General features: G+C 45.8%; 1 protein-coding gene across 2 annotated transcripts; it reads right to left on the bottom strand.

Moving 5' to 3' along the window:
- Window positions 1–950: 950 nt before the first annotated feature.
- On the bottom strand, window positions 951–25423 carry shdb (Src homology 2 domain containing transforming protein D, b). Of its 2 annotated transcripts, none has more exons than XM_031575393.2 (7): window positions 25144–25423; window positions 23988–24650; window positions 22192–22342; window positions 18740–18934; window positions 9544–9712; window positions 7095–7214; window positions 951–1266 (listed from the first exon to the last, which is right to left on the bottom strand). In XM_031575393.2, exons 2-7 carry the CDS (start codon window positions 24327–24329, stop codon window positions 1248–1250), a joined length of 996 nt encoding a protein of 331 aa, XP_031431253.1. In that variant the 5' UTR covers window positions 24330–24650; window positions 25144–25423; the 3' UTR covers window positions 951–1247. The 2 variants fall into 2 exon arrangements, with proteins under 2 accessions (XP_031431253.1, XP_012694950.1); XM_012839496.2 differs by lacking the exon at window positions 951–1266 and adding an exon at window positions 3595–4955.
- Between the last annotated feature and the right edge of the window lie 862 nt (window positions 25424–26285).

Genomic DNA, 26285 nt, shown 5'->3' with positions numbered 1-26285 from the left:
CTAATCAAATGTGATCAGCGCACAGAAAATGTCACCCTAAAGTTACCACAGTTTCCACAAAGAAAGCCTGTCAAGGACAATCAGTGCTCTCGAAGCTGAACATTACATTTGGTGAATTCAGACACAAAAGCCCCGGGGGAGGTACATGGCAACTATCCCCATTTGCTGAAATGAAGAGGCCTTGCTCATGCGCTGGTTCAAGAACACAATATATTTCTGTAGGCGCAGAGGTGATCCGTGGGAGAGGTAAATACCTTTGCTTGGCACAGAATCACAGGATGCAGTGCATTCATTTTAGGCCACCTTTTCCCTCCGAGCCCTGCATCTACTAAAAACAAGAGCCCATTTCCATTCATTTTGTGAAACAATACATGTGTTTTTATGTAATCTTGAGCTTTGATGTTCACTATGAAGCCCCCAGCCACCTCCTTTTAGTACGTCATTAACGGCATGTACGGTATAAACATTTTTACATGCATGGTGTGTGTACATTGCACATGACACAACAGGTGCATTTTATGGAGACAACAATAGAAGGAGATGTATTCCATTTGCTAATGTGAGACTGTGGGCATTAAAACCAGACAGCACTCAGGGAGAGCAGCTGTGTATGACTGGCCTGGGCTTGTGGAGGGTGCAGTGCCAAAACCCTCTTCACTGAGATGTGGGAGCTCTCGCTTTGAGGTGTTTCATTTGTACAAACCTGACGTGAGAGATTAGAGGATCACACTGCCTTACTGTGCCCGCCTGCCTGCTTTGTCTTACTTTTGGAGGTGGTGTGTGTGTGTGTGTGTGTGTGAGTGTGTATAAACAAAGGCTCCATCTAGTCAGCATCACAGGGTGTGCCAGGGTAGGAATTGTTCCCCCCTTTCAGGGACTGTGGATCAGTTAGTGTGAGTGTCTGTGTGTGTGTTTGAGAGAGACAAAGAGAATGTAACAGAAAATCCTTCTTTTCTTTCATGGCGTTGGTTTTAATGTTGTTCTTATGCATATTAAGCAAGGAAGCAGAAATTGGAAAGCGAAAGGTTCAGGGGCTCCAGCACCTGAAAGATATTTTTTTAAGATGGCATATTTAAGGGCCCCCACAATTTCTCGCTACAATTCTGAAGGAGCTGCAGAGGACCCAGACACTCCATGTAGGGATCCCTAAACTTACATGTGTGTTTCATCATCCAGCTGGAGTTGGAGGAAGGGTAGCCTGGGGCTTGGTTTGGTTGTGTGGAGCTTCAGTGATCAGCTGGACTGGGTCATCTTGAACAGCTGCCCCTACACAACATACAGGCCAAAGGTCACGTCAGCAAATGGAGGAACCGGACCAGCAACAGACCTCAGCACAGAGGTCAGTTGTTCCAAACAGGAAGCTGGATGCCTGAAACAGGCAATTAGTGCATGCGCGCACACACGCACACACACACACACACAAAAAAACAAACAAACAAAAGAACCCCACACAATCATTCCCGTTTCCAGCTTTTAGGCATCAGCCATGCATGGTAGAAATGAAGATTGTTCTCAAGTAAGTCCTTGAAACCTGAAGTGCCTTTTTACATCTGCTTTTGTTGAGGCTCTTCGCTTGACCGGCAGGACACTTACCACTCCAAAGAACAAGTTATTTCACCTTCTATCAGCTCTCCTTTGTAAGTTCTACTTACTGAAAAGCCCATGCAACATGTGGTCTAGTCTCGCCTCAGGAAACAATTGGAGACTTACTGATGAATAAGACTGCAGTTATTCAGATGTCTTTGTGCACACACACACACACACACACACACACACATCTACTCATACATATGGATATAGACATGCACCTACAGACAAAAGCCTCACTCTCTACATAAGGTATACAGTTTGGGGCAGGTGTCACAACATGTATATGCTTGTGAGAGCGGATGTAGTGGGTGAAAATGGACAAGACAGTCAGAGGACAGAAGAGATGGATATGCTTTTGTGTATGCCTGAAATTAGTGGGCTGTGGGCACAGCTGGTTCATTCACAGCTCGACATTTAAATGCTCAGTGTGTCACACAGCTATGGTGTCTGCGTTGGCACAAGTTTGGTATTGTCTATCTGTGTGTGTCGGTACAATTTCTGGATTTCAGTGCGGGGGTTGGTGGATGACTACTAGTGTGTATGCATGTGGGTGACTGTGTGTGTGTGTGTGTAGGGGGGGGGGGGGGGGGTTCAGTGTGAAATTGTTTCTGGCTCGGATATCATCAGAGTTATCCTCAGCTGTTATCACACACACTCACATGCAAGATGCAGGCACAGACATGCAAGCTCTGGATTGACATGGCTGAGATTGTGATTAAACAGGTGGCTATGCACACGCGCGCGCACACACACACACACACACACACACACACACACACACACACACACACATCTCCACAGGTCTGTCAGTCACCAGCCCCTCAACAGCTGCACATCTCAACACTTGATGACATTCTACAGACCAAAATCATCCTGCTTCACACGAGGATATATCAAGGACACGCATATAATATTCACCAGTAGAATAAGAAAAATACCTTGGATGAATAAATTATGGTGAATGCAAAATAACAATGAAGAACATGTCCACACACTCAGTGACAGCGCCATGTCTACTGAAGCCACCATTTCTGTTGCTTGTTCTTTGGGCGACTGCATAGCAACATCGCCACAGGTATGTGAATATTGTCTGATAGTGAGAGAAAAGGATATTTTATAAGCAAGGGGAAATACATTCTAATATAAAATGCGTTTTAATTTGATTTAAATTAAACACCAGGTTTTGCAAACTGAGTCAGTATTAGAAGAACCCTGCGGTTAGTAAAGACTCACAACTCAGACTCGCTCATTGTGTCTCACTCATTATTGGATCTCCCGCTGGATTACTATTTCATGAAAGGAGAAAACAGGCCTGGTAAGTACTCTCCTCACACTCATGTTGTCAGCAGAACCAGTAAAAACTCTGGTCTCTTGCTACAATGGTGCCACTGTAGCCCACTCACATAGATGAAGACAGAGACAACCTCCCAGCCACACACACACACACACACACACACACACACACACAAACACACACGCACACACACAAACACACAAACACACAAACACACACAAACAAACAGCATGCTCACTCTTCCTTACTCCCCGTCACACTAATAATCAGCCTCTGCCATTTTCATTTGGCTCTCTAATGAAAGCAATCCCAGCACTCTCCACTCCAGCAGAACCAAAATAATGAGCTCACATCCCCTCCCCCCAGCAAACACTCTCTCTCCAGCCTCCCCTCAGTTCCCTCCCACCTCTTCTCCCCCTCCACTGATTGCATGAGGGGGCCAATCCTGTGTCTACTAAAAAAAAAACGGCTTGTTCTTGCATGGTCCACAGGCTGTGCGCTGGACGCTTTTCTGCATGAGGTGGATGCTTTTGTGTGGCTCAGCATCAATCGTGCCCAAGAAAAGTGCTCCACATGCAAAGCCTGCTACACAATAGACCACATGTGACAGAAAAAGCCCTCCGCCACCTACTTACAGCCAAATATTACATGCGGTGCATGGGCTAGGGACACAAAGAATCTCTGAACACAGACAGACACATTCAAAAGAAGGCATTTAGAAAGTTTATTTCATACCCACATAAAAAATAAAACACAGTTGCTAAATAAGGATATTTCTCCAGATTACAACAGCCGACCAGAAACCTACTGTGATTATGCTACTGCACAGAGAAACTTGTGTTAAATAAATAAAGACGCTGTCCATGTTGCGACTGGAGGTTGTGGCCATGATGGGAATGCTAGTGAATCATTAACCGCTTCACGATGACGCCCACCAACCCGGGATGGCAGCCGTGGGGAGACTGGCAGTCTGGGCATGGGGCGACAGGTGTGAGAGTCTAAGTGGGTTTAATGGCGCTGGCAGCCCATCGTAAGCAGTTGTTTCTGGCGGGCTGTGCAGCGGAGGTGTACTGCAGATGGCACAGCAGGAAATCTGCACTCCCACATCTTACCAAAACACCCAAACACCCAGTCTAAAATAGCCTCTGGCCTGGATCATTTGATTCAGAGGCTGGAAAGATAGAATGCCTCGACTCCTTTCGCGTGTGTATATATGTGTTTGTGTGTGCGCAAAATGCACATGTACTGTCAAAATTGGGAGGGGCCCGCCAGTGTCTGAACTGCAGATAAGCACTTCCCATCAGTGGCTTCTTTGGCCAATCAGGACAACAACTAGAAATCAAAATGACAGTTACGAACACAGCCGACTTGGAAATCAAAAGGACCTAAAAGGCGCCGTAGGAGTGGGACAATAAAACACTGTCAGTCTGAAGTGTATGTGTGTATGCGAGTGTGTGTGTGAGAGAGAGAGTGTATCTGATCTGTGTGACCAATCAGAACCACGTCCTTGCGTGTTCATTAGTCAGAGCGCGTCAAACATCACAAATGGTTCCATTCTGAAGACGACTTGAGTCGCAAGGACTGAGAGGCCTTTAATTAGGTTAAAGCCCTCCGCGAACTGAGTGCGTGTTATCCCCTCAAACGTGTCCATTTGCAGGCCTGAGAAGAATGGTCCTGCCAGGCGGAGGGGTGGAGTGGAGGAGGGGGGGTGTGGTGGATTAGCAGATGCATTACTGCACCTCCCTGTGCCCGCACAATACCAAACAAATCCACTGAATAGCGGAACACCCATGGCCGCTCCGAGGGAAAGAAAAGCTCCCTGTCGCACTGTCAGTCAAGGCATTGTGGCTGCTGGTTACCCGTGACAACGGGGGCCGCGGATGTTCAGAGAGTCTGGACCAGCACGGGGAAAAGCAGGGAGAGGTGTTCGGCCCCTCTGATTGGCAGCTTGCGGGTTGTGTAGAAGTGAATGACCTCAGGGATGGTGCCAAAGGGAGGGCTGTTCTGGCCCAGGACGTACTTCCCGTCTTTGGACTGAGAAAACTTTATGTGCATGAAACCCTGGCAGCTCCTGGGACAGGTAGAGACAGAGATGGAAGGAAAAGAGAAGAGAGAGAGGGAGGGAGTTAAATACAGCATTAAAGAGCAATTACATGAGACCGATTAGACTAGAGAAGAGGGAGAGACAACACTAGATAAGACTTATAAAAAAACGTCACACTACTGTACAACAGACACGTGGCCACAAACAAAAGGCCAGATGTTCTTGTGGGGCTGAGTGCTGTGGTAAAGTTTCACAACCGGTTGACAACCATTCAGCAAAAGGCATGCGGGGGTACTCGACTCGAGAATTCTAATTAGTCTCATAAAACAAAAGAACATCAGCTAGCACTTCATTTCATTTACACAAAACACAGAAATCATGAGGCTCAGTTCATGAAGCAAATGAAGAACAAAAGTGTACCAGGGTCATTTGAGGTGAGAAAATACAGACCGAATAAAACTCTTACTTGTGTACAGGTGGGACAATACGTGGCTTTAAGAATCCAATGCACTTTATTCTATACCAAGCTGACATCGACTTATGTTATAAGTCTCTGTGGGGTTGTACAGATGTGAATAAGTCTTTTTGTATCCTTTCTGTATGGGTAGTTATAATGGGATGAAGATTATCCTGGAGCATCGCGAAGTGGTCTTTGTGTCTGCGAGCCTCATGGATCTTGAAGACTCGTGAACCTCCCCTTTAAGACAGCCTAGGTCTGAGATGATGTGTTTCTAATTATAGCAACGGGAGGGAGACCCGAGCACTGTAATTGGCTGGCTATGGCTGGTCACTTCGAAGTGTAAAACACAAACTGATGTGAGAAAGAGTATCTTAGTCCTGAAGACATAACACAGACTATGATGAAGAAAACATAAGGACACACACACACACACACACACACACACACACACACACACACACACACACACACACACACTTGTGTAATTATTTTCTAAAAATATTCTTATGGAGCAAATATCTAAATCATTTACTGGAAAAACGTAAAAAAAATAAAAATAAAACAGAGTTAAACATGAGGCCGCTAATGCCAAACTTACAGCACTCTCTCTAACTCACACACACACACACACTGACACACACACTGACACACACACTGACACACACACATACACCTGTCAACCTCGCACACATCCTGCGCAATGCTGACTCACTGTCAGCTCAAAGTCTTCATCTGTCACATCGGCTCCTTATCAGTCTCCAAGCACCCCTGGCAGCGTGCCAGCCCAGCCCGGCACAGCCCGGCCCAGTACAGCCCCAGAGCCCTTCAATCACACTGTGTGAACAACCCAGCAGCAGAGTGCAGAACAGCAGCATCTACTTTAGAACATACACACACTGAGAAGATCAGAGAATCCCGTCTGTCAGTCTATGTGTGTGTGTGTGTGCGTGTGTGTGCGTGTGAGAGAGAGTACCTCTGTGTGTGATCTACAGACGGTAATTCATATTCATTAGTGAGTGCGCGCGTGTGCGTGTGTATATGTGTGTGTGTGTGTGGGCTGTCTCGTGTGCATGATGGAGAGCGTCTGGGCTACCTCTGTGATTAGTGCACAGGCGTGGGGAGGAGAGGCAGGGGAGTGGGCCAGAGATCAGGACCGTAATTAGGAGGGAAGAGATTTGACCAGATAAGCAGCGCTCTGTGGGGTGATTGAATATTGAGAGGAAAATCAGTGTTTCGACGAGCTAAAGAGGAGCCGCAGAAGGAGGAGGAGAGGGGGCAGATGGGATTCTGAAGTGAATGAAATATCTGGAGGAGACGACGGACTGCCAACACACACACTATGCATATCAGAGATGGAAAAGCACTTTAAATTCATCAGGGTTTTTTTCCCCCCCAACCTGAATACATAAATTCGGTATTCCGCAATTCAGATTCATGCCGCGTTCAGATTTTCTTTGGTGAATGCCTCCAGAAAGGAGATGCCAGAACTTTCTTCACATACTGTAAGATCTAATGCCACAGAGACCAAGAGACCGAGCTGATGCTTGTGTGTTGGTTACAAAATAAACCAAAAAGCTTGCAGGCTGTGACGTCCAGCAGGAGGAGATGGAACAACGCTTACATCCCAGCTAATCATTACCTGAGGGAGAGGGAAAGGCAAGGAGCCACAAACAGATAGACAGGGGTGGATAGATAGAATGGGTTACCTGAGAGAGAGGGAGAAGTCGGAATGGCTGGTCTGGCTGTTTCTGACCAGGTAGCTGCACTCCTTACACAGCGTCAGCAGAGACTCAGCCTCCGCTCGAGAGAGGGCCCCATGGTACCACCTGAGACACACACACACACACACACACTTTTAGCCCAGGCTGCATAAATCCTGTTCAAACCCACTCTCTCTGTCTGTCTAGTTGCTGTGTATAGCATAATGTAAAAGTGGAAAGAAGAGCCGTCATGCATACAACAGCAATCAACTCAGCTCAGACTTTACACATCTTCACAGCCTTTTAGCACATGGTCCATAAAGTGTTGGCAACTGGGAGGTGCACCACGGAAGCCGTAGAGTGAAGCAGGCCCAGGGGTGCTGCTGACTGCTGTATACCCTCAGGTTTTCTAGGTGACCATGCCAGTACAAAATTCACAGATTTCAAAGGACATTTCTACATAATGTCACAAGAATAAAAGGAATAAATGGCGCGAGAGACGGGGATGAGCGCACTCATGAGGCAGCTTAGCGCTTGTGAAGGCCCCACAGCCAGCTGTTGTTGACTCTGTCTGATAATGAGCCAACCCACAGAGCTCAACAGTGATTACAGTCATTAAGCGCTGTGTGAGAGTCTTAAAGAGGATTTCAGACATCACTGCAGATAAAACACCTGTTTTGTGGTAGCGCACTGAGCAGCACTCCTCATCCTCTTAACACCTGAGCAGTGAAATACAGCCCAGTGTAGAGTCAATGGGCCTCATTCTCGAACGCAGTTAAGAAGAATTTAAGAGGAATTTAAGAGGAATTGGATTTAGGACAACATTTGGCATTCATGAAAGTTTTCTCATCTGGGATTTGCTCTGAACTTCAGAAGACTTTCCGAACTCGAAATAGCAGTCGTAACTCGGCCAGAGTTTTCTCAAATGCGATTCCTTAAAAAACCACAAGATGGCCCCGTGGGCCATCTTGTGGTTTTTTGAGGAATCGCATTTAAGAAAACTCTCCGTGTTAATGAATTTGTGAGAAATCGTTGGTGATTGCGTTCACATCAACTCTACAGATCCTCGGATTAAAGTATCATTAACAATTACGTTTCACATGTAGGCCTATAGTCATGATTCTACGAGGCACCGTGATGTCATAAAATAAATAAAAGGACTACACCGGAATGCTGCGCTCGTCTAGTGAGCGTCGTTTGGCACTGCCGTCTGTGCAAGTACGGCAATCCAGAATTTTCAAGTAGTTCCAAGTTGGTGGAACGAACTGCCTAGCACTACCAGAGCAGGCGCGTCCCTCTCTACCTTTAAGAAGCTTTTGAAGACCCAACTCTTCAGAGAGCACCTCCCTTCCTAACTGGTACTTCGACTAATGCTTAACTTGCACTTATAGCAGTTACATTCCTGCACTTCGTTTTATTTCCTATTTCGTTTTTCTATTTCTTATGTAAAGTAGTATTTATTGTTACACTAGGTCTCTATTGCTCGTAGCTTGACTGTTCTATCCCTTGTACGTCGCTTTGGACAAAAGTGTCTGCTAAATGACTAAATGTAATGTACACGAACACTGCAAATGTAAGTGAATAAATAAATAAGCACTAAACTCAATCACGTTGATATAGCTATAGTGGAATAGAATGGACACATCTACATCCTGCAACAGTCCATCTCTGCACCGTTCAAGTCATAGACATATATAGTTGAAGTTAGATCTGCGTTTACTCGACGGTGATGCTTTCCGCTTTGACGTGACTCGTTTACGAGTTGCTTTCGTGTAGATTCGGTCGATTCCGACTGCACACGTCACTACGGTTGCGTGCCCTTATAAGGAGCTGGCAGGGCGTGTATGTATGCAAATTCAGGAGCACGAGAACGCGCTTTCAATTTAAGAAAACTCTTCCGGGGGAGCACAGCCCAGAAAACTTCTGCTGCGTAGGACCACATTTTCAAGCGTGCATGAATTTGGCGGATGTCTTTTGCTTACGTTGTTTTTCCGAAGCCCGTAAGAAACATTTCAGAAGAAACTTCAGAAAATGTTCGAGAATGAGGGCCAATGAGTCTCAATTTGCCTTAGCAGAGACAATACATTAACAATATGGCAAGCTTTGACCCATTTTAAATGAATAATGCACAGCTCTATGTGAATATGGCTCTTGGCCTTACAAAGTTGCTTCATGGTAGGCTATAGCCCTCACAAAATGACTGAATTCTGGGCTCTGTAAAGCGCCTTGAGACAATTGTATTGTTATGGCGCTATATAAATAAAATTGAATTGAATTGAATTTTCAATTACATTAAATTCCCGCCCCAACACCACTTTGCGGTGTCAGCACTACTAGACTTTGTATATAACCCCAGTTATCAACAACTGTAAACGAGCAGAAAGACCCGAACACCCAGGTTTCACCACAAGTCTCTCTTTTGGGGCTTCTGCTGTGTCAGTGGAGCAGTACATACACTTGTTTTTCCAGCGGTAGAGTGGGGTCCACCCGCTCGCCCATCAAGGTGAGGGAGTCTGAGGGCTTGCGAAACTTCATGCTGCCCCCAGCGAGAGGCGAGGATCGGGGGTGTCGGAGTCGATCGGTGGGGGAGGAAGAGCGATCCCATTCGGCACCTTCAAACTGAACTGGAGAGACAGTGTGAGAGGGAAAGTGGCCAAGAAAAAGATTAATACAGCAGAAAAGTGACCTATGAGTACTGTGAGAACACATCACCATAACAACCCCATCACCATAACAACAGGAATTACACAAGAACTTTGCTTCTGTTAGGAGTTTTCAGATTGATTGCACAAGTGCCAAGGAACATAAAACCACAATATGCATAACGTCAGGTCAGTCAGCCACACTGGATGCATGCTCTTTTGCATTTCCAAGGCTGGGCACAAACAGCATAGAGGAATGATGTCCTTCACAGAGGGAGCAGAGTCTAGTAGGGCCAGACGGGCTCAGCTGAGGCAGAGGGCATGCTAGCTCAGACCAGGCTAGAGGAGGGAAATCAAAGGCATTCAGAGTGAGCTGTGAACCCTGACACGTCCACATTCAGTCGGGGGGGGGGGGGGGGGGGGTTGGACTCTGATGCTGGAGGATCTCTGGGAGGCAGACAGGGTGTTGACCCAACATCAGAGGAATGTGGCTGGGGGTACGGGGGAGGGAGGGAGGGTAACTCTTGTGGTGCCAGCGGGGGCGGCATGACTCAGCAGGCTGGTCATCACAAGGCCAGAGCCAGGTTTCGTGGGCGGGAGGGTTGATGCAGGACACTGGTTTGGGGGAGGGGGGGCAGTAAGGTGTGCAGAGGGCAGGGGGTTGGTGGAGGGGTAAGATTCCTCTGGGTCAGAGGTCACCTTGGTCGTTAAGGAGAGACTCTTCCTCTTCCAACTGCCCCACTGGAGGGGGCCATGGCCGCTCAGTACACTCAGTCATGTCTGACAGCACCATACACACGAAGGAAGGAAAGAAAGAAAGAAAGAAAGACTGATTCAAGTGTAAAGACAAAAGCACAGCACATCATGTTAGTCCCTGTTCACACCTGGCATTAACATGCATCTTGGGTGATCCAAGATGTGTGATCCAAGTTCACACCTGGCATTAGAATGTGTCTCCACGCGCGTCTGCACCGACCATTTGTGATCAGATCTCACTTCCCTGCACTACATAAATCTGTCCAAATGAACCTTTAATTATTTAAAGTACAGAATGAAGTGCATACTATACTTGATGTAGTGACTGTCATGTTTGTGCATGTATACATCATGAGCAGAAAGAGATGGAAGGTGAAGGAACTGCTAGAAATAATTATATGATCAAAATAACAAAAAATGTGTGTGTGTGGACACCTTATTGATATTTTACAATACAAGTCACTGTCATCTTCATATTGGGATTAACTGATCCTACCTTCTTTAGTAGGCCTATCTTTAGGAGACATGCCTGCTTACTGAGATGCATTAAGAAACTTAAGCTAATCTCCTTCACAGAAAAGAGCATAGTTGTATTTGATCTGTTAGCTTTGACTTTATTTCTATTGGTTTGAAGAGAACAATGCCAGCACAGCTCAAATCCTCCAAAAACATTTTTTTTTTAAGATCTCTATGAAATTCTTAATCCACAGCCTTGGCTGCATCCTAGGTTATGCTAAGGCGTTGTACAGCGTCAGACCTGAACAACCATATAAGATACAATATGTGCCATTTACGCATTAAAAACAGGTTATTAAAAACAGGTTATTAAAAACAGATGACTGTGTAGGAAATAACTGTAGCAGCGAGAATTATAATTAATTAATTATATTATAATATAAGTATAAACAAACTCCTTATAATACACCCAGCAAGCTAAAAACACTCATTATAATGAGCCAACCCACAGAGCTCAACAGTGATTACAGTCATACAGTCTGGCTGGCATGTTGCATGATTCTCACTAACTAATTCTCACGGTTTTGTTTTTCCTTCTTCCCTTCTGATCAACTGCGCTTTTGTTAATAGTAGTGTGACAGCTAGTCACGTTTCACGGTGTTACCGCGATGCAGCTCAGGGCCCCGGGCCTGCTTTGCCTCCCATGTTGCAACTCCTGTGGGTATAGAGCTGTCCACTTGTCACTCAAAACGCATGTTAATGCCAGGTGTGAACAGGGCCTTGAAGGCAGAAAAAAAAATAGGAAAAGTGTCCAATGGAGAGAAAGAAGTGACGAGACTGGTGAAACAAACAAGGAGGTGGAGGGCACAACGACACGATCAGATAAGAAAAAGAAAATAAGACAGTGAGTGGAAAATGATTAGGAGAGAAAGAAATGCAAAAGAGGAGAGGAGAGAGGATGAGAGTGCTGTCTCTGCTCCCTCGACCTCTCGTCCTTCTCCACTGTTAATCTCTCTGAGGGCAGGAAAACAACTGGGGGGATCGAGAGAGAAAGGGAGAAAGATGACAGCTACAAGAAATGACAAGAGAGGAAAAGGAAAGGGGAGAGGAAAGAACTGGATGGGATGATACAGTGAGATGACAGGAGGAAGAGAAGAGCAAGACAGGAGATACAACAGAGAGAGGAAGAGAAGGGAGAGAGGCGGGGGGGGGGGGCACGGTGATCTGTCCAGTGCTGGGCTGTGAAGCAGCTCCAGACAGGAGAAGGAAGATGGTAGAAGAGAGAGGGGAAGAGACAAAACAGCATGTGACAGGATCCTACACAGCTCATTATAAAACAAAACAATCATAGCCCTCTCAATGCTGCTTCAGCACTTTACACAACAACACACACACACACACACACACACACACACACATAAAAAAAAACCTCACTTACACACACAAAGTCAGACATAGACAACCACACATACACATAGATATACGTGTAGATCATACATCATAATGACCCACATCAACAACACACATACCCACACACTCTGTCAAACTGGAGGGACTGTGACATCTCTACAAGAACCCTGCTCTGCCTATAGCTACCCCCCCTCTCTGCCTGGTCCCCCATGCCCTAGACATGAAAGGCAGACGCATAACAGCCATTTAGAGGAGAAGAAACATACCACTTCATACATCACTCGCCCTCCCTCTATGTCTTTCTTCTGCTAGCTCTAGTTAATTATTGAAGGGGCAGACACACTCCAGCACTTTTGCCTGGCTAGGGGTGAATTATTGATGCATGGCACTGCGGCACAATGGCCCATCTGGGAAGACTGAGCCCCGAGCCGTGATTAAACAGTGACCTGGCCCACCTCTCCCTGTGTACACACACCCTCAATCACTCACACTTACATGTAGACACATTTGTGCTCAGTCTACTCTCTTCATCTGTCTCACACAGGTTTTTTCTCTCTCTCTCTCTCACACACACACACACACACACACCTAGAATATAGCCCCAGAGAAATCATGGGAAGAAGACCAGATCTGTAGTTTGGTTATGTTTACACATGTCAGAACTGTTCACCAATCCCCCGCAACACTGAGTATAAATGAACTGACTGGGAGGATTTTTATCCACTCCCTCCATGGAACTGTGTAACCATCATTTCAGGGTACATGGAAATGGAACTGAGATATGTGTGCATGCATGTGTGTTTGTTTGTGTGTAATAGTGTTTGTATGCGATTAGCTGCTATGTCATATGATGTGTTTATACTATGTTTCTGTTTCTGTGTGTGTGTGTGTGTGTGTGTGTGTGTGTGTATGTCTATGTGTGTTTCTCAGTATGACTGACCCAATATGATTTGTGACCTCTGGATTACCTACTGATGACCTATGTGTGACATCACAGCACTCCTCTCCACAGTCTGCCAGCATGCACCAATGTGAAAAAGGGCAACTAATCATTCCCTATGCGCGCACACACAGATGCAAAGCACACACATGCCACATCCATACACATTAACAGACCCTCTCGACAATTCCCCTCAAGCCACACATAATCTACAGTACCTTGTGTACACACTCCGGGTCCTCTGAACACACACACACACACACACACACACACACACACACACACAGTGAGAACACTGAGGTCACATCTGGGCTCCTGCTGAAGCAGGCTGCAAAACAACAGGAACCTGTGGCTTTGTTATTCATTACAGAGAATGACAAAAGGACTAGAGAAATAGTGTACACACACACACACACACATCTGTCAGCAGACCAAAGAGGGAGGGAGAGGGAGATATAGAGAGAGATAACAAAGGTGCAGACTGCATGGCTTTGTTTGTTACACCAGTATGCCTTAAGGGCCCTCAAACAGAATCTAATTTTCTCTGTTTACTCCCAGTCATTTCATCCTGTAACAGAACCCTGAATATGAAAGCACACCGAACGGAGGACCTCATGAAGCCGAATAGTGGGGAAAGGTGAAACCAAAATCAGGGAAAATTTGAAATGGGAATGGATACGTTCACGAACTAGCACCTCGCTACAATGACACACGTGGTTATGCATGCAATTTTCACTCGACGAGTTGGAAACCACTTTGCACTAATGACACGCAATTAACACCTCTCTCTGCCTTGCCCGGGCCATGTGGAACTGCTCGCACTGTAAAAGACAAGACAGTCTGGGTGCTGCAGCTGCTCCTCATCTCAAGAGCTGAGCTGTATTTTTGTCTGGTTATGGGCCAGTCTCACATTCCACAGTTATATAGTTCCCATCCTGTTAAAAGCGCCACATTTATGCGCCAGCTCGAGGAGAGGTAAGGACAGATCACAGATGTGTACTAGCCATTTCATTTCATTACATTTATTTTCATTTACCATTTTTGATTGGAGGCATTACAGTCGTAGCCATACACGTTAAATACGGTGTCCTGTTTACGTCTTTTAAAGCAGGCCATACTATTTGTAAATAGCTCCTGATGTAGGCCACAAGCAGCACCTCCAGCCTGGTGGACCAAGTTACACCATGCATAAGAGACACAGTGGTGAATGTTGCTGTGCGTACTGTGATTAACGTGCAAGTCTGCAACTTGTTGGGCGGCCAAGGCCAGAAATAATAAATTATAACATGAGGTGATGTTTGAGTTTCCTGTCGATCTTTTTGGCGCCTTCATCCTCCCCTCATTTGGGAAACACTCAACTCTGCATGATGTTACCACAACCTTCCCACATTCCCAGTAGGATATCAAATATCAAGTGGGAAATATTTTCAATTAAAAATATTACCAATTATACCGCATGTCTCATCTAATCTTCCTATTTATTCTCGCGGAAATAATTCAATGGGAAAATAAAATCCATTTCTGCACAAAAAAATTACAAAAATTCATGATGTGCTGGAATATTTTGAGTTCATCCTTCAGGATGTTTTTTATATCGTGACAATGACATGGTGTCAGATGTTGATGATGATGATGGTGGTGGTGGATCTCTACTCCATAGAGCAGCCAGCACACAAACCTCAAATTCTCTGGCCACCGTCCAGTGGGAGAGGTACAGTATTCTATTTTCTCATTTTTCTATTCTTCCATTCTCCTATTTTACTCTCGAAGCACCACTTAAACCTCCCCCTCTCCTCTACATCTCTCATCTGTTACTCTCCACATCCATTTCTTCTTTTTATTATATTCGTACCCAGCATGTTAATGGAGCACGAGGGGGGGGGGGGGGGACTTTTCATTAATGTCAGTGATGCTTTCACACAGAGAGAGAGAGAGAGAGCGAGAGAAAAAGAGAGGGAGAGACAGACAGTGAGGAAGAGAGCAAAAGACACATGAGGGACTGTGAAGGGAGAAGGAGGGAGAGAAAGAGAGAGAGAGAAGAGTAAATTGATGGAGGAGCTTGTCTGCTCCCTTGGGGCCTCCCTACAAAGGGTTGAGAGAGTAGGGCACAAGCTACAAATCTCTCTCACACACAATCACACACACTCATACACACTTTTACTATACAAGTGTGACTCACATGCATCCACACTTCTGTGTCACAGCTACACACAGCTACACACACACACACACACACACACACAGTGAGAGACACTCCTCTTTACACTCTCTCCAGCTCTTCAAAGTCTTCATGCATGGAAGATTGATTCTGCACGCATGCACACACGCACCCTCTCAAAGAGAGCCCAAATAAAAATCCATCGGAAACGCCTGCCATGTCCGTGGGAAAAGACAGCATCTAGGCTTCTCATTTGAAATCAATGAAATTCACAATGAAAAAAAAAAAAAAGCAAAATAAGAAATGCATCAACACATTTCATTTCCATCAGAAACCCTCATCTCAGAGCGCGAGCCTGTGGAAGGGGTGGGGGGGTGGAGGTGGAGTGGCATGGACCCTCTCCATCTGATTAACTCCGTAATGGCTGCTCAGTGGCCTCGGCCGTGCTTCTCTCCGAGCCGACGTGTCCGACCGTTCAGAGTAATTAATGCCTGCTGTAATCGGTGACAGCTTAGGGGGCGGCCTAATTAAGAGTGACTGGAGAGAAGCCTGACAGCAACACGTCTCGCTGGAGCCAACCTGCTGATGCCAACCTGTCCAGCATGGGTCGCTGGCTCCATTTGCCATCACACACACACAGACACAAAAAAATAGACAAGCATTTGGATTAAAATAAATGTTCTTGTGTCACTAAGACTCACCCTTTATCTCAATTCATCCCTGTCTTTGGCTCACTGCTTTTTTCAATCTGTCACTGTCCTTTACCGCACTATGGTGATAATTATCTCCTCTGAGGTGGTAAGGGGAATGTAAGTGTGTATGTGTGTGCACACACGTGTGTACGTGCGTGTGTGTACATGTGTGTGTGTGTTGATGAAGAGTGCAAAGAAAGGCTGATGGCAGGACCCCCATGCACCCTGCAGAGGGTTATCTGAGTGATTGTGTCACAGCAGCAGGGGTGTGTGTGCGTGTGTGTTGAGTGTTGAGTGTTGGGCGTGAGTGTGTGTGTGTTTGTGTGTGTATGTATGTAATGGGGGAGGGCGGTCCTGTCAGTGTTGCAGGGCTACAGGCCTCTGTCAGGGAGGTGTCAGTGTATGACTGATGGGAACACACCACAATAGCGCAACCCCCTTCCATCTTCATCATACTTCATCTCTCTCTCTCCCTCTCCCTCCATTTAGCGCTCCCCCTCTTCATCCTCATTTCCCTCCCTCTCCCTTCCTCCATCCCATCAACCCCACTGCCCTCCACACCATCTCTCTCTTTCATTTCCCAGCACTCCCAACGCTCCCCCACACACCCTCCACACCCCCATCACCACTCCTCCCTCTCTACCTCACTCAGCATCAATCTCTCTTTCTCTCCATCACCCGCCTCTCTCCCTCCCTCCCTCCCTCCCTCCCTCCCTCCCTCTCCCCCATCTCATGCTCATGCCTCTCTCTCTCTCTCAGCCCCATCTCTCTCTCTCTCTCTCTCTCTCTCTCTCTCTCTCTCTCTCTCTCTCTCTCTCTCTCTCTCTCTCTCTCTCTCTCTCTCTCTCTCTCTCTCTCTCTCTCTCTCTCTCTCTCTCTCTCTCTCTCTCTCTCTCTCTCTCTCTCTCTCTCTCTCTCTCAGCCCCATCTCATGCTCATGACCCTCCTGCTGTAGCGAGGGGGTCCAGGGCTCGTCTGCTGTGCTGCGCTCAAATCAGATTAGTGCTCAACTCCATCCTCTGCCAGCTCTACTCTCCTCAAACACACACAGACACACACACAGACACACACCCCATCACACCACTCCTCTACACCATCATACTGAAGAACCATAACTCATGTGGCACCGTGGCACGGCTGTCAGTGTATGGATTCATGTGTTGAACTGGCAGCCCAATTCCCATGACACACATACGCCGGTTCCCATGCCTCTCAATCACTCTTTGGCACCAACGCTGAGCTCACACTTGTATCTGTGGGTTTCATGTCACAGTGAAACAGAGTCCCTGCTGCTATTTCTTTTGTGTGAATATATGGATGAGGCATTGGATAGAAAGAAGGATGGATAAAGGTGCATGTTGGTGTGCATTTTAGAGTCTGCTAAAACAGGCCATGTGCTGTGGGGTGCAGGTACCTCTAACCGCGAGCGCAGCAAAGGCCTCTTGTTCCATCTCTCCCACCCTCCCGTTAACGACCCTCTAAGTGATCCCATTCCAAAAGCGCACATTTGGCAGAAATTGGCACAGAGAGTGAGTAAGAGAGGAGGATAAATTGTCTGTGAGGTTCGATAACACCTCTTTCTCTCTTTCTCTCTCTCACACACACACACACACCACACACACACACACACACACACACACACACACTTCTCATTTTCTCTCTCTCTCTCTCTCTCACACACACACTCACTCACTCACTTTTCACTCTCTCGCTTTCACCCCAGTCACATGATTTACGCTGGTTCGGAGCAATCATCGACGCTGACCACCGGCTTCATTAGCTCTACATCATTCATGCACAGGCGAGCGCGTAATTAACTTAAAGAGATAAAGAGAGAGATGGAGACGGGTAGGGAGTGAGGGTAGGATGGTGGGAGGGATGGAGAGTGAAATAGAGCACGGAGATCCAGCAGATGAACAAGAGCGCCCATGCTGATTTATATCCCTCACCTTGACCCCCTGACTCCATGGTGCGGCTAAATTAGGCAACTTGCCACTTAGAGCTGCATGCACTTATACTCTGCCTCCAGGCTGGAGTGCCCACACACACACACACACACACAACACAGACTTAATTGGGCACAACCACTCTAATAGGCACGCGCAGACACACACACACACACACACACACACAGACATACACACACACACACACACACACACACACACACACACACACAGATCTGTTGCCTGTGGGCTGGTCGCCCTCACACACGGACATAGATGTGCACTTTTATGTTCTGTTCAGTGTAACTTTGTGCTACAGAAAGATAGAGAAGAAAGACAGAGAAAATGAGAAATGTAAGTGTACATGACGGCATAAACAGTTGGGTATACGCTTTCATTTGCCTGACAAAGCAATCTTTTATTTGCATGACAGATAATAAAGGCTGGAGAAAGATAAGAGAGGAATAGAGATGAAACATTAAAGCATTAAAGAAGGACAAAAAAAGGGAAAATGTGTGAATCTGTGTGTTGACAGGGAGTCAGAGAGACAGCTTGAGAGAGAGAGAGAGAATATCTCAGAGCAAAAAGAGAAAATCGTTAGAAAGATGGAAAAAGAAAATGGGGAGGGGGGAGGGTGCTGAGCTAATGTACCAGCAAAAGCCTTGGAGATGTGTTCCTTCTTCCACTCCCACGGCTGGTCGTACTCGTCCGCCGGCCTCTCGTCGTCCTGCGGCAGGCGGCTCTCCCTCTCCTCCTCCACCTGCCCCAGGGTGTGGTCCTCATACGGGGTGTCGTACAGCTGGACTCCCCCTCTGCCCCAGCCCACAGTAGTGCCGCGCTGCAGCTCTGAAGGGGAGAAAATAAGAGAGAGACACAGAGAGAGAGGGAGGGAGAGAGAGAGAAAGAGAAAGAGGGGGGAAGATAAAGAGTTACAGAAACGAATTAACATGTTAATTATTAATTCACCTAAAGTACTTCACAGCGAACAATGGCATGGTAATTGCATTCAACCTGCTGGCATGATTTCGGCTCCTTTTTAGTTCTGCTTGACTCCCCTCTATGCCTCTAGTCCTGGATACAATGTCAAGATTAATGCTAAAACATAAGTACAGGTTCCCAACACCCTGAAGCAAGCAATTAATACTGCAACATCAACGACCATAAGGTTCATTGGATCTGTAAGGCTAACTGGAAATGGAACTACAAAGGAGGATTTTGGAAAAATACTGTTTGTGATTGAAGCCATTTTCACGACAATGTGAATTAACATTGATAAGAAGAAACATTCACAGAGGAGTAAAACAATCACTTTATCTGATCAACTAAAATCTGTTCATTTCATTTCCCGCAACAGAGTGATTCTCAGGGTGTCAGTGCACAGACATCATTGACGATGCTTCAGCAGCTCTCAAAATTTTTTCAAGCAGCCCAAGAAGCTTTCTAATTACTTTCCCGCAATGTTTATTCAAATATAATTTTTATTCCAGCAAATGCAATTCTCTACCCTGCAGACATCTCCAAGTCTTGGGACTGCTCAGCGTTACACAGAGATAAGAAGGCAAATGAGTGAGCAGAGAAGAGAAATGAGCTCTACATCCTCCAGGTCCGCACAGCCAGAAGAGGCTGATTAATTATGAGAGAGCCTGTTGAGCAGCCTGTATGCAAGGGAGGACTGTGCCGAAGCCTTGGGGGGAGCGGGGGGCAGGAAGAGTGTTTGCACAGCTTGTTGCAGGCTCAGGCGTCATATGAAGGGCTTTAGAATGAAGCCTGGGGCATCAGGAGAAGCACGGGGGTGCAGCAGATTAGCTTGTGATTCCTGAGTCCTTAGTTACAACCTCTGTTTCTAGAACTCCTCTCTCAGTCATATATGCACACTCACAACGTTCCACTCTTGTATTCATCTCATTAGTTTGTTTCCCAGGATTGTTGTTTGTCTTTCTCACTGTAGTCTGGCTAACTGGTCCCCGCCTCTCTAAGGTGCCTGGATACCCGTCTTGCCTCTAAGTTATGGCTTTCTTTATGTCTGATATGCATGTTGTGGGGCTCCCAGGTTGCCCCATCATTGATCGGTCTCGCTGCCCTCACCATGTTGTCCAACTGTGTGTCTGGTGCCCAGGGTCCTGCCTTTCTCCCCTCTCTGACGGTGCAACAGTCCCTGATCTGTCTCAGAGCACTGCGGTCCAAGCTCTCTGTCTCTCCCCAATCTCACAGCTGTCTCATGTTCCTGGTGTTTAGTGCTGGGTCTGGTCTCACAGCTCAGTGTTCACGGTCACTGCTTTCCATCACCGTAGTGGGGCCCTGTCTCACAATGCAGATATCCCGTTTCACTGCCTAGTCCCTTTGGTGGTGGGGTTAAGTCTCACTCATCTGTGGGCCACCACCCCCCTCCAATGCAGCTCACTTGCAACCCACGCACGCCTTTCATCTGAACCAGCATCTGCAAACACGACCTTCACGTAACCAATCTAAAAATATCACCAAGATATCTACGGGCTCTCTCAACATATATTCTATTTATGTGGAGATATAGGGAGTGAAATCAAACAGAAGATTAAGATCAGGTACACAAGGATTTAGTCTGTTGAGTTCTCATCACTTTGCTGTGTTCAGCCTCAAGGGGGTGGGGGCAGACTGGAAAAAAATGTGGCTACAAAAAAGATACAAAATAGCAGGGTGCCCTGTATATACGAGCATACTGTGGGCCTGTGAGTGTGTCCATGTGTGTGTGTGTGTGTGTGTGTGTGTGTGTGTGTGTTTGTGTGTGTGAGAGAGCGGGCAAGTGGGAGGGAGGAAAGGAGGGATGGATGAGTACAGGAAAATGAAAAAAAGAGAGAGAATGTGAGCGAGAGAGAAAGAGAACAGGAGGGGCTGTGAAGAGGCAAACTTTAACCTTCAGATGACACTCCACCACCGGGCGCCCCATCTGTCTCCATGGCGACAGCGGAGGCCCAGGGGATAGAGCCTGGAATCATCAGAAATGGGGAGAGGGGTACGAATGAGTGCGTGTGCATTTGTGCATGTGCGCGTGTGTGTGTGTGGGAAGGGGTGACAAGGACTGTTTTGATGTTAAGTCTTTCCGACAACAGCACAGAGCGACTGTGCGCTCTGATCTTTACCTGTGCACAGCGAGTAAGACAGAGAGAAAGAGAGAGAGAAAGAGAGAAGACCGGAGGAGAAGGTAGGACGCAGGGAAGAAGACAGAGAATGAAGTGGGATAGTGAAATAAGAGCATCAGGTATTTACTACTGGAAAGATGGCAACATGTTCATATTCATATTTAAAAAAACAACATCAAACAATCATTTCATAATTATAATCAGTTTAACATGATTCATTAGTTAACAGCAGGTCTATAATCTGGCAAAAATGCCTTTTAAAAGGCACTGTCCTTTCCCATGAAATCTGTCTTTGATTCTGTATGTTGGTATGAGAGCAAATGTATGTGTGTATGTGTGTAGATATGTTTCAGAAAGCAAATTCCCTACAGACACACAGGCTAGGGTTGACTGAGTGCCTCTGCCTGTCACCACTTAACCCTCACTGTCACTCATTCAGCCATGGTAGAAATGTTTCCACACTCAACTGATTTGGAACTAAACACAGTTTTATCTGACTCTGCATCTTTCACTCATCACTACCAAACTGTCTGGTCTGTGATTCATGTGTTACACCACAACTGCACACAGTATTATTCCTGAATAACAGAGCAAAATACTTCTGTTATGCACAGTGTAGACACACACACACACACACACACACACACACACACACACACACACACACAGAGATTAAACAGCTGCCCAGACTCCCATGGGAACCATGGAAATACACAACAGAGCAAGAGGGAATTTAAAAGATCACTATAGTGGACAATACACCACGCAGAGGCATGGCCGATGTTAAAAATACTAAATACAATACAAAGAACACTAGACAAATCATAGACACAGACATCATTATGAACTTTTGAGAGTCCAGCATAACACAAGACAGGGAAGAAGACCAGCAGCGCAGCTCATGCCAAACTCATACCTGCTCTTTTAAAACCTTTTATGTCTTTTGTAACTGAGATTGGTGTTGACTTAAGGGAGCTCAGCACTCACCTGTGATGACCCTTTGAGCCTCGTAGGGCTCCATGTAGCTATTGTTCTCTTGGGGAGCGGGGCCGTGATCGGGCTCCGAGCGCAGGTCCAGCCGGGCGTCGAACGGATCTGAATAATCGGTGTCTCCCATTGCCGGAGCAGACGGCACCACCTGATGCAAGAAAGAGGGCATGGAACACTGAGCATGCCTGCGGGGGCTTTGGGACATAAATCACACACTTGCATGCCAACATGTATCCTGGATACACATGCACGCTGGCACTGCCAGACATACGCCAACATGTATCCTGGATACACATGCACACTGGCACTGCCACACATACACCAACATGTATCCTGGATACACATGCACACTGGCACTGCCACACATACGCCAACATGTATCCTGGATACACATGCACACCGGCACTGCCACACATACACCAACATGTATCCTGGATACACATGCACACCGGCACTGCCACACATACACCAACATGTATCCTGGATACACATGCACACCGGCACTGCCACACATACACTAACAGGGAGCATAGAGTGCATTACTGATGTTCAAATCTAAGCCCGGTTGGTATGGAGCTGAGGATCTTTCGAGGGGCTCCTTGTATTCTTGTTGTAGTTATTGAGGCCTGAAATTTGCCCTTCTGGGCTGTGTGCAGCTGTGTGCACAGTAAGGCTTTTCCAGCAGTGCAACTGTAATCTCATAGGGAGATGCAGCTCCCTATGTGGGGTCCCTTCTATAGAAATAAAATATTTCATTTTATCAAATATATCCAAAAGCGAGCCCATAAAAAATATGGATAGGAGAAAAGCACTCATGGTTTTGTTGTGGAGAACATTTGTTCTTCTATCCTCTCGCAGGGGGAAGTCATTGGTCAGCTGGCACCATGACAAACTACAAAGGCAGCCATATGGCGGTACAAACAGTGGTCTTAGCCACCGGCTGCACGCAGTTACTATTCGAAAACAGCCACCATTAAAAAAAAAAAAAAAAACACGAAAGCGACTCGGTTCCCGTTTGACGCCAGAACATCCCATGTTAACACCCTCGTTAGTTCAATAATGATGATTTTCAATGCGTGGCCATGTGCTGTATTAATTAGACAACAGCCTATTTGCCACGTAGAAGCCTATAAACTACAGACCAGGGATGGAGAAACTAATTACCGCGCGAAAGCGTAGCGCTCACGTATAGCCTACAGCTTACTTTTGGATGGGACGTCGGCTCGGGGAGAATATAGAAGCGCATTTAAGGCAATAAAGAGCCATATGAGAACAAACATCAGTCCACAGTTTAGACCATAGCTTATGAACTAGATCACACTGACCATAATAAACACAATGAATGTACCGTAAAATGAATGTACACGCTTTTGGTGCCATGCGATATATCTGCTATTTACGCCTGGCTGTTGGGCATTAGGTAGTACAGTCCTGAATTCGACACCGAATTCGGTCATACGTTCCCGATGGGATACCGCTCCATGAAAAAGCAAACTCTCATTTATAATTTAGTGGAGACTGTAACTTGTGGTGTATTAACCTATAAAGACAGGATTAGGCTACGTGCCTTCAAAATGACTAGGTTTGCACTCTATTGTGATTACATATTGTGAACATTACGGCCATACTGTATTGATAGTCCTATTATAGGCCTTCGTTTGTTTATTATAAAACTTCATATGGCACTTCGGAATTCCATGCGATACCTCTCACACTAAGAGGGTATACATGCATCATTACGCTGAACACATAGCAATATTGTTTTTCACTGAAAAAAAACTAAGATGACTTACTGGTTCCAAAGATTCTTCGGGGGAAACCGAGCTGAGGAGGATCTTAGTTTTCCCCAGATCTTGAGAGTCGACTTTTATGAGCCGATGTTTAGGTGAGACAACTTTCCCATCCAGGCTGGTGCTGGACTTCATTGGAGATCCGAAAGCGGACAGGGACGTGTCAGTCGTTACGGAGTCATTTCTTGAACGGCTCTCAGAGTCTTCATAAGGATCCTCGAAATCCAGACTTTTCTGAAGCCGATATGCCTTCAATATCTCGCTCTCCGTGTAGTCAGGTGTAGGTGGTTGAGGTGGCATACGCTTGCTGCCAAAACTTAAATAGTCTTTCAGCCACTTCGCCATTGCTAAAACGCAAACTCTGACCAAATAACTAAACTTAAAACATCCACATACATGAGAAATAAACTGCTTTCAGTTATTTCGTAATCATCCTGATAGCAATTTATGTAGACTTCTGGACATGGGCCTTAAAGTGAAGGCCAAGGGGATTTAATTTCCTATTCAAATGTCACGGCAACTGGTCTTCAAATCCGACGATGATCCCAAAGCCAGCCGTCTCCAGACGCAGGTGAAGTTTACCCAAGACTCCGAACAACGCACGCCCTCTCCACTCGTCGCCTGCGGTAACAGCTGACACGAGTCAGTCTCTTCTGGGCTCTGTTTCTGAAATGAATCGATACAATTGATCTCTTCGCATTACATACATTAAAAGAGGTTTTAACACTTTCAAAGTAAGGTTTGTTATTCACATTCTTACCAATGTTCATGAAAGTAACTAACTTGTCCGTGGATTTTTAAAACATTTTAACATAACATTAGGCTTTTAATCACGAAATAGACACTCGTGTTTTTAAATAGGCCTACTGTTGCAAAATAGGCTACTGACTTCTTCCTGAGTTCAGGTTACTTTTCAGTACCAATCACAGTCCATTTACAGGCTTGATGGAGAATGTTACAATTAACCAGACAAAATAAACACTCAGTAACACTCTGCAGTTGAAGCAATTGAACATTGACCTATCGCAGTCTGTTTTCTTTTAATGTACCATTGTCAGCAATTATGCCTTAAGTTCCACAGGAGCACATTTAATGCTGACTAAATGCCAAATACATAGCGGTAAAACGCATTGCATTGAAATTAACTTGATGAACTTACTTGATATCCAACTTTTCGAGACAAACCCAGAGACATGTGCTTTGCTTAGACAAGCGATGCTATTTCAGTTGAGAAAATTCCGACAAGAGTAGACAGTTCCCAAACGAATGAACAAAATATATTTTCTGCTTGTATGCTATTTCTGCATTTCCTCCTTTCCCCCCTGAACGTTTGAAAGATGCGAAAGCGCTGTTGTTGTCCTATGTATCTTCTTTGACTAAAACAAAAAGAAGAGGTGGCGAACCACCAGCAAAAACAATCCAGCCCTCAGCTCCGTTGAGACGCATCTGACAGTGAGAGTGTGAGTGAGTAAAGTACGAGAGAGGGAGCACACTCTTAAAGGGGACGGCCGCCTTTACGCATTCATTTTACTCTTGGCCGTCTTTTAATAGGCTATGAGTGTTCGTTTAAAATGAGTGACGCTTAATCTATGCCAGAAAGGAATACTTGAGGCTGAGAAAGAACTATATTTATTACGTAACCTCTCCGTTAAGATGATTTGATGTGAACTACTAAAACATACACAAACATAGATACATTTACACACCATTTTCACAAATACTTACACAGACCACATACAAAATAATTGCCATTGTGACCAAGGTTTATGGGCCATTTACCTTCAAATTTAAGTCTAAAAATCATTCAAGGAAAAATGCCTTAACACATTCAAAGCAAATAACCATAACAGTTTTGGTGAAAAAAAAGTAGTGTAAAAACACTCCTTTGCATCAGTAATTTAACAAATGAAATACCTCTATTACTTTCACACAAGCGGTTGCACACTATCATGTTCACTCTCTCTCACACACACACAAAGAGAGAAAATTAAGAGAGGGAGTCTGAGCAAATCAAGTGTGTATAATTACAACCTACATTTCAACAGACAACACATATGGTCTTCTTGCCAGAGTGCATTTCATTTGTTTAGCAGGTGTGCCATTTTCCTGGTGGGCTGTTGAAATCAGAGTGGATTGTGTGAGAGGCAAAGATGATAAAATACCAGTAAACGCCTCCTCAGGACAGCCATGACGTCATATTCTCTTGAGGTTGATGAAAGGATGAGGTCATACCAGCCAGCACAACCATCCTCCCTCCTTTCCACTAAGCAACCCATCTCTCTCTTTTTTTGCCTCTCACAC

The sequence above is a fragment of the Clupea harengus genome, chromosome 10, assembly GCF_900700415.2.
Source record: "Clupea harengus chromosome 10, Ch_v2.0.2, whole genome shotgun sequence".
Lineage (NCBI taxonomy): Eukaryota > Metazoa > Chordata > Actinopteri > Clupeiformes > Clupeidae > Clupea > Clupea harengus.
This window is presented reverse-complemented; position numbering and strand designations above follow the sequence as displayed.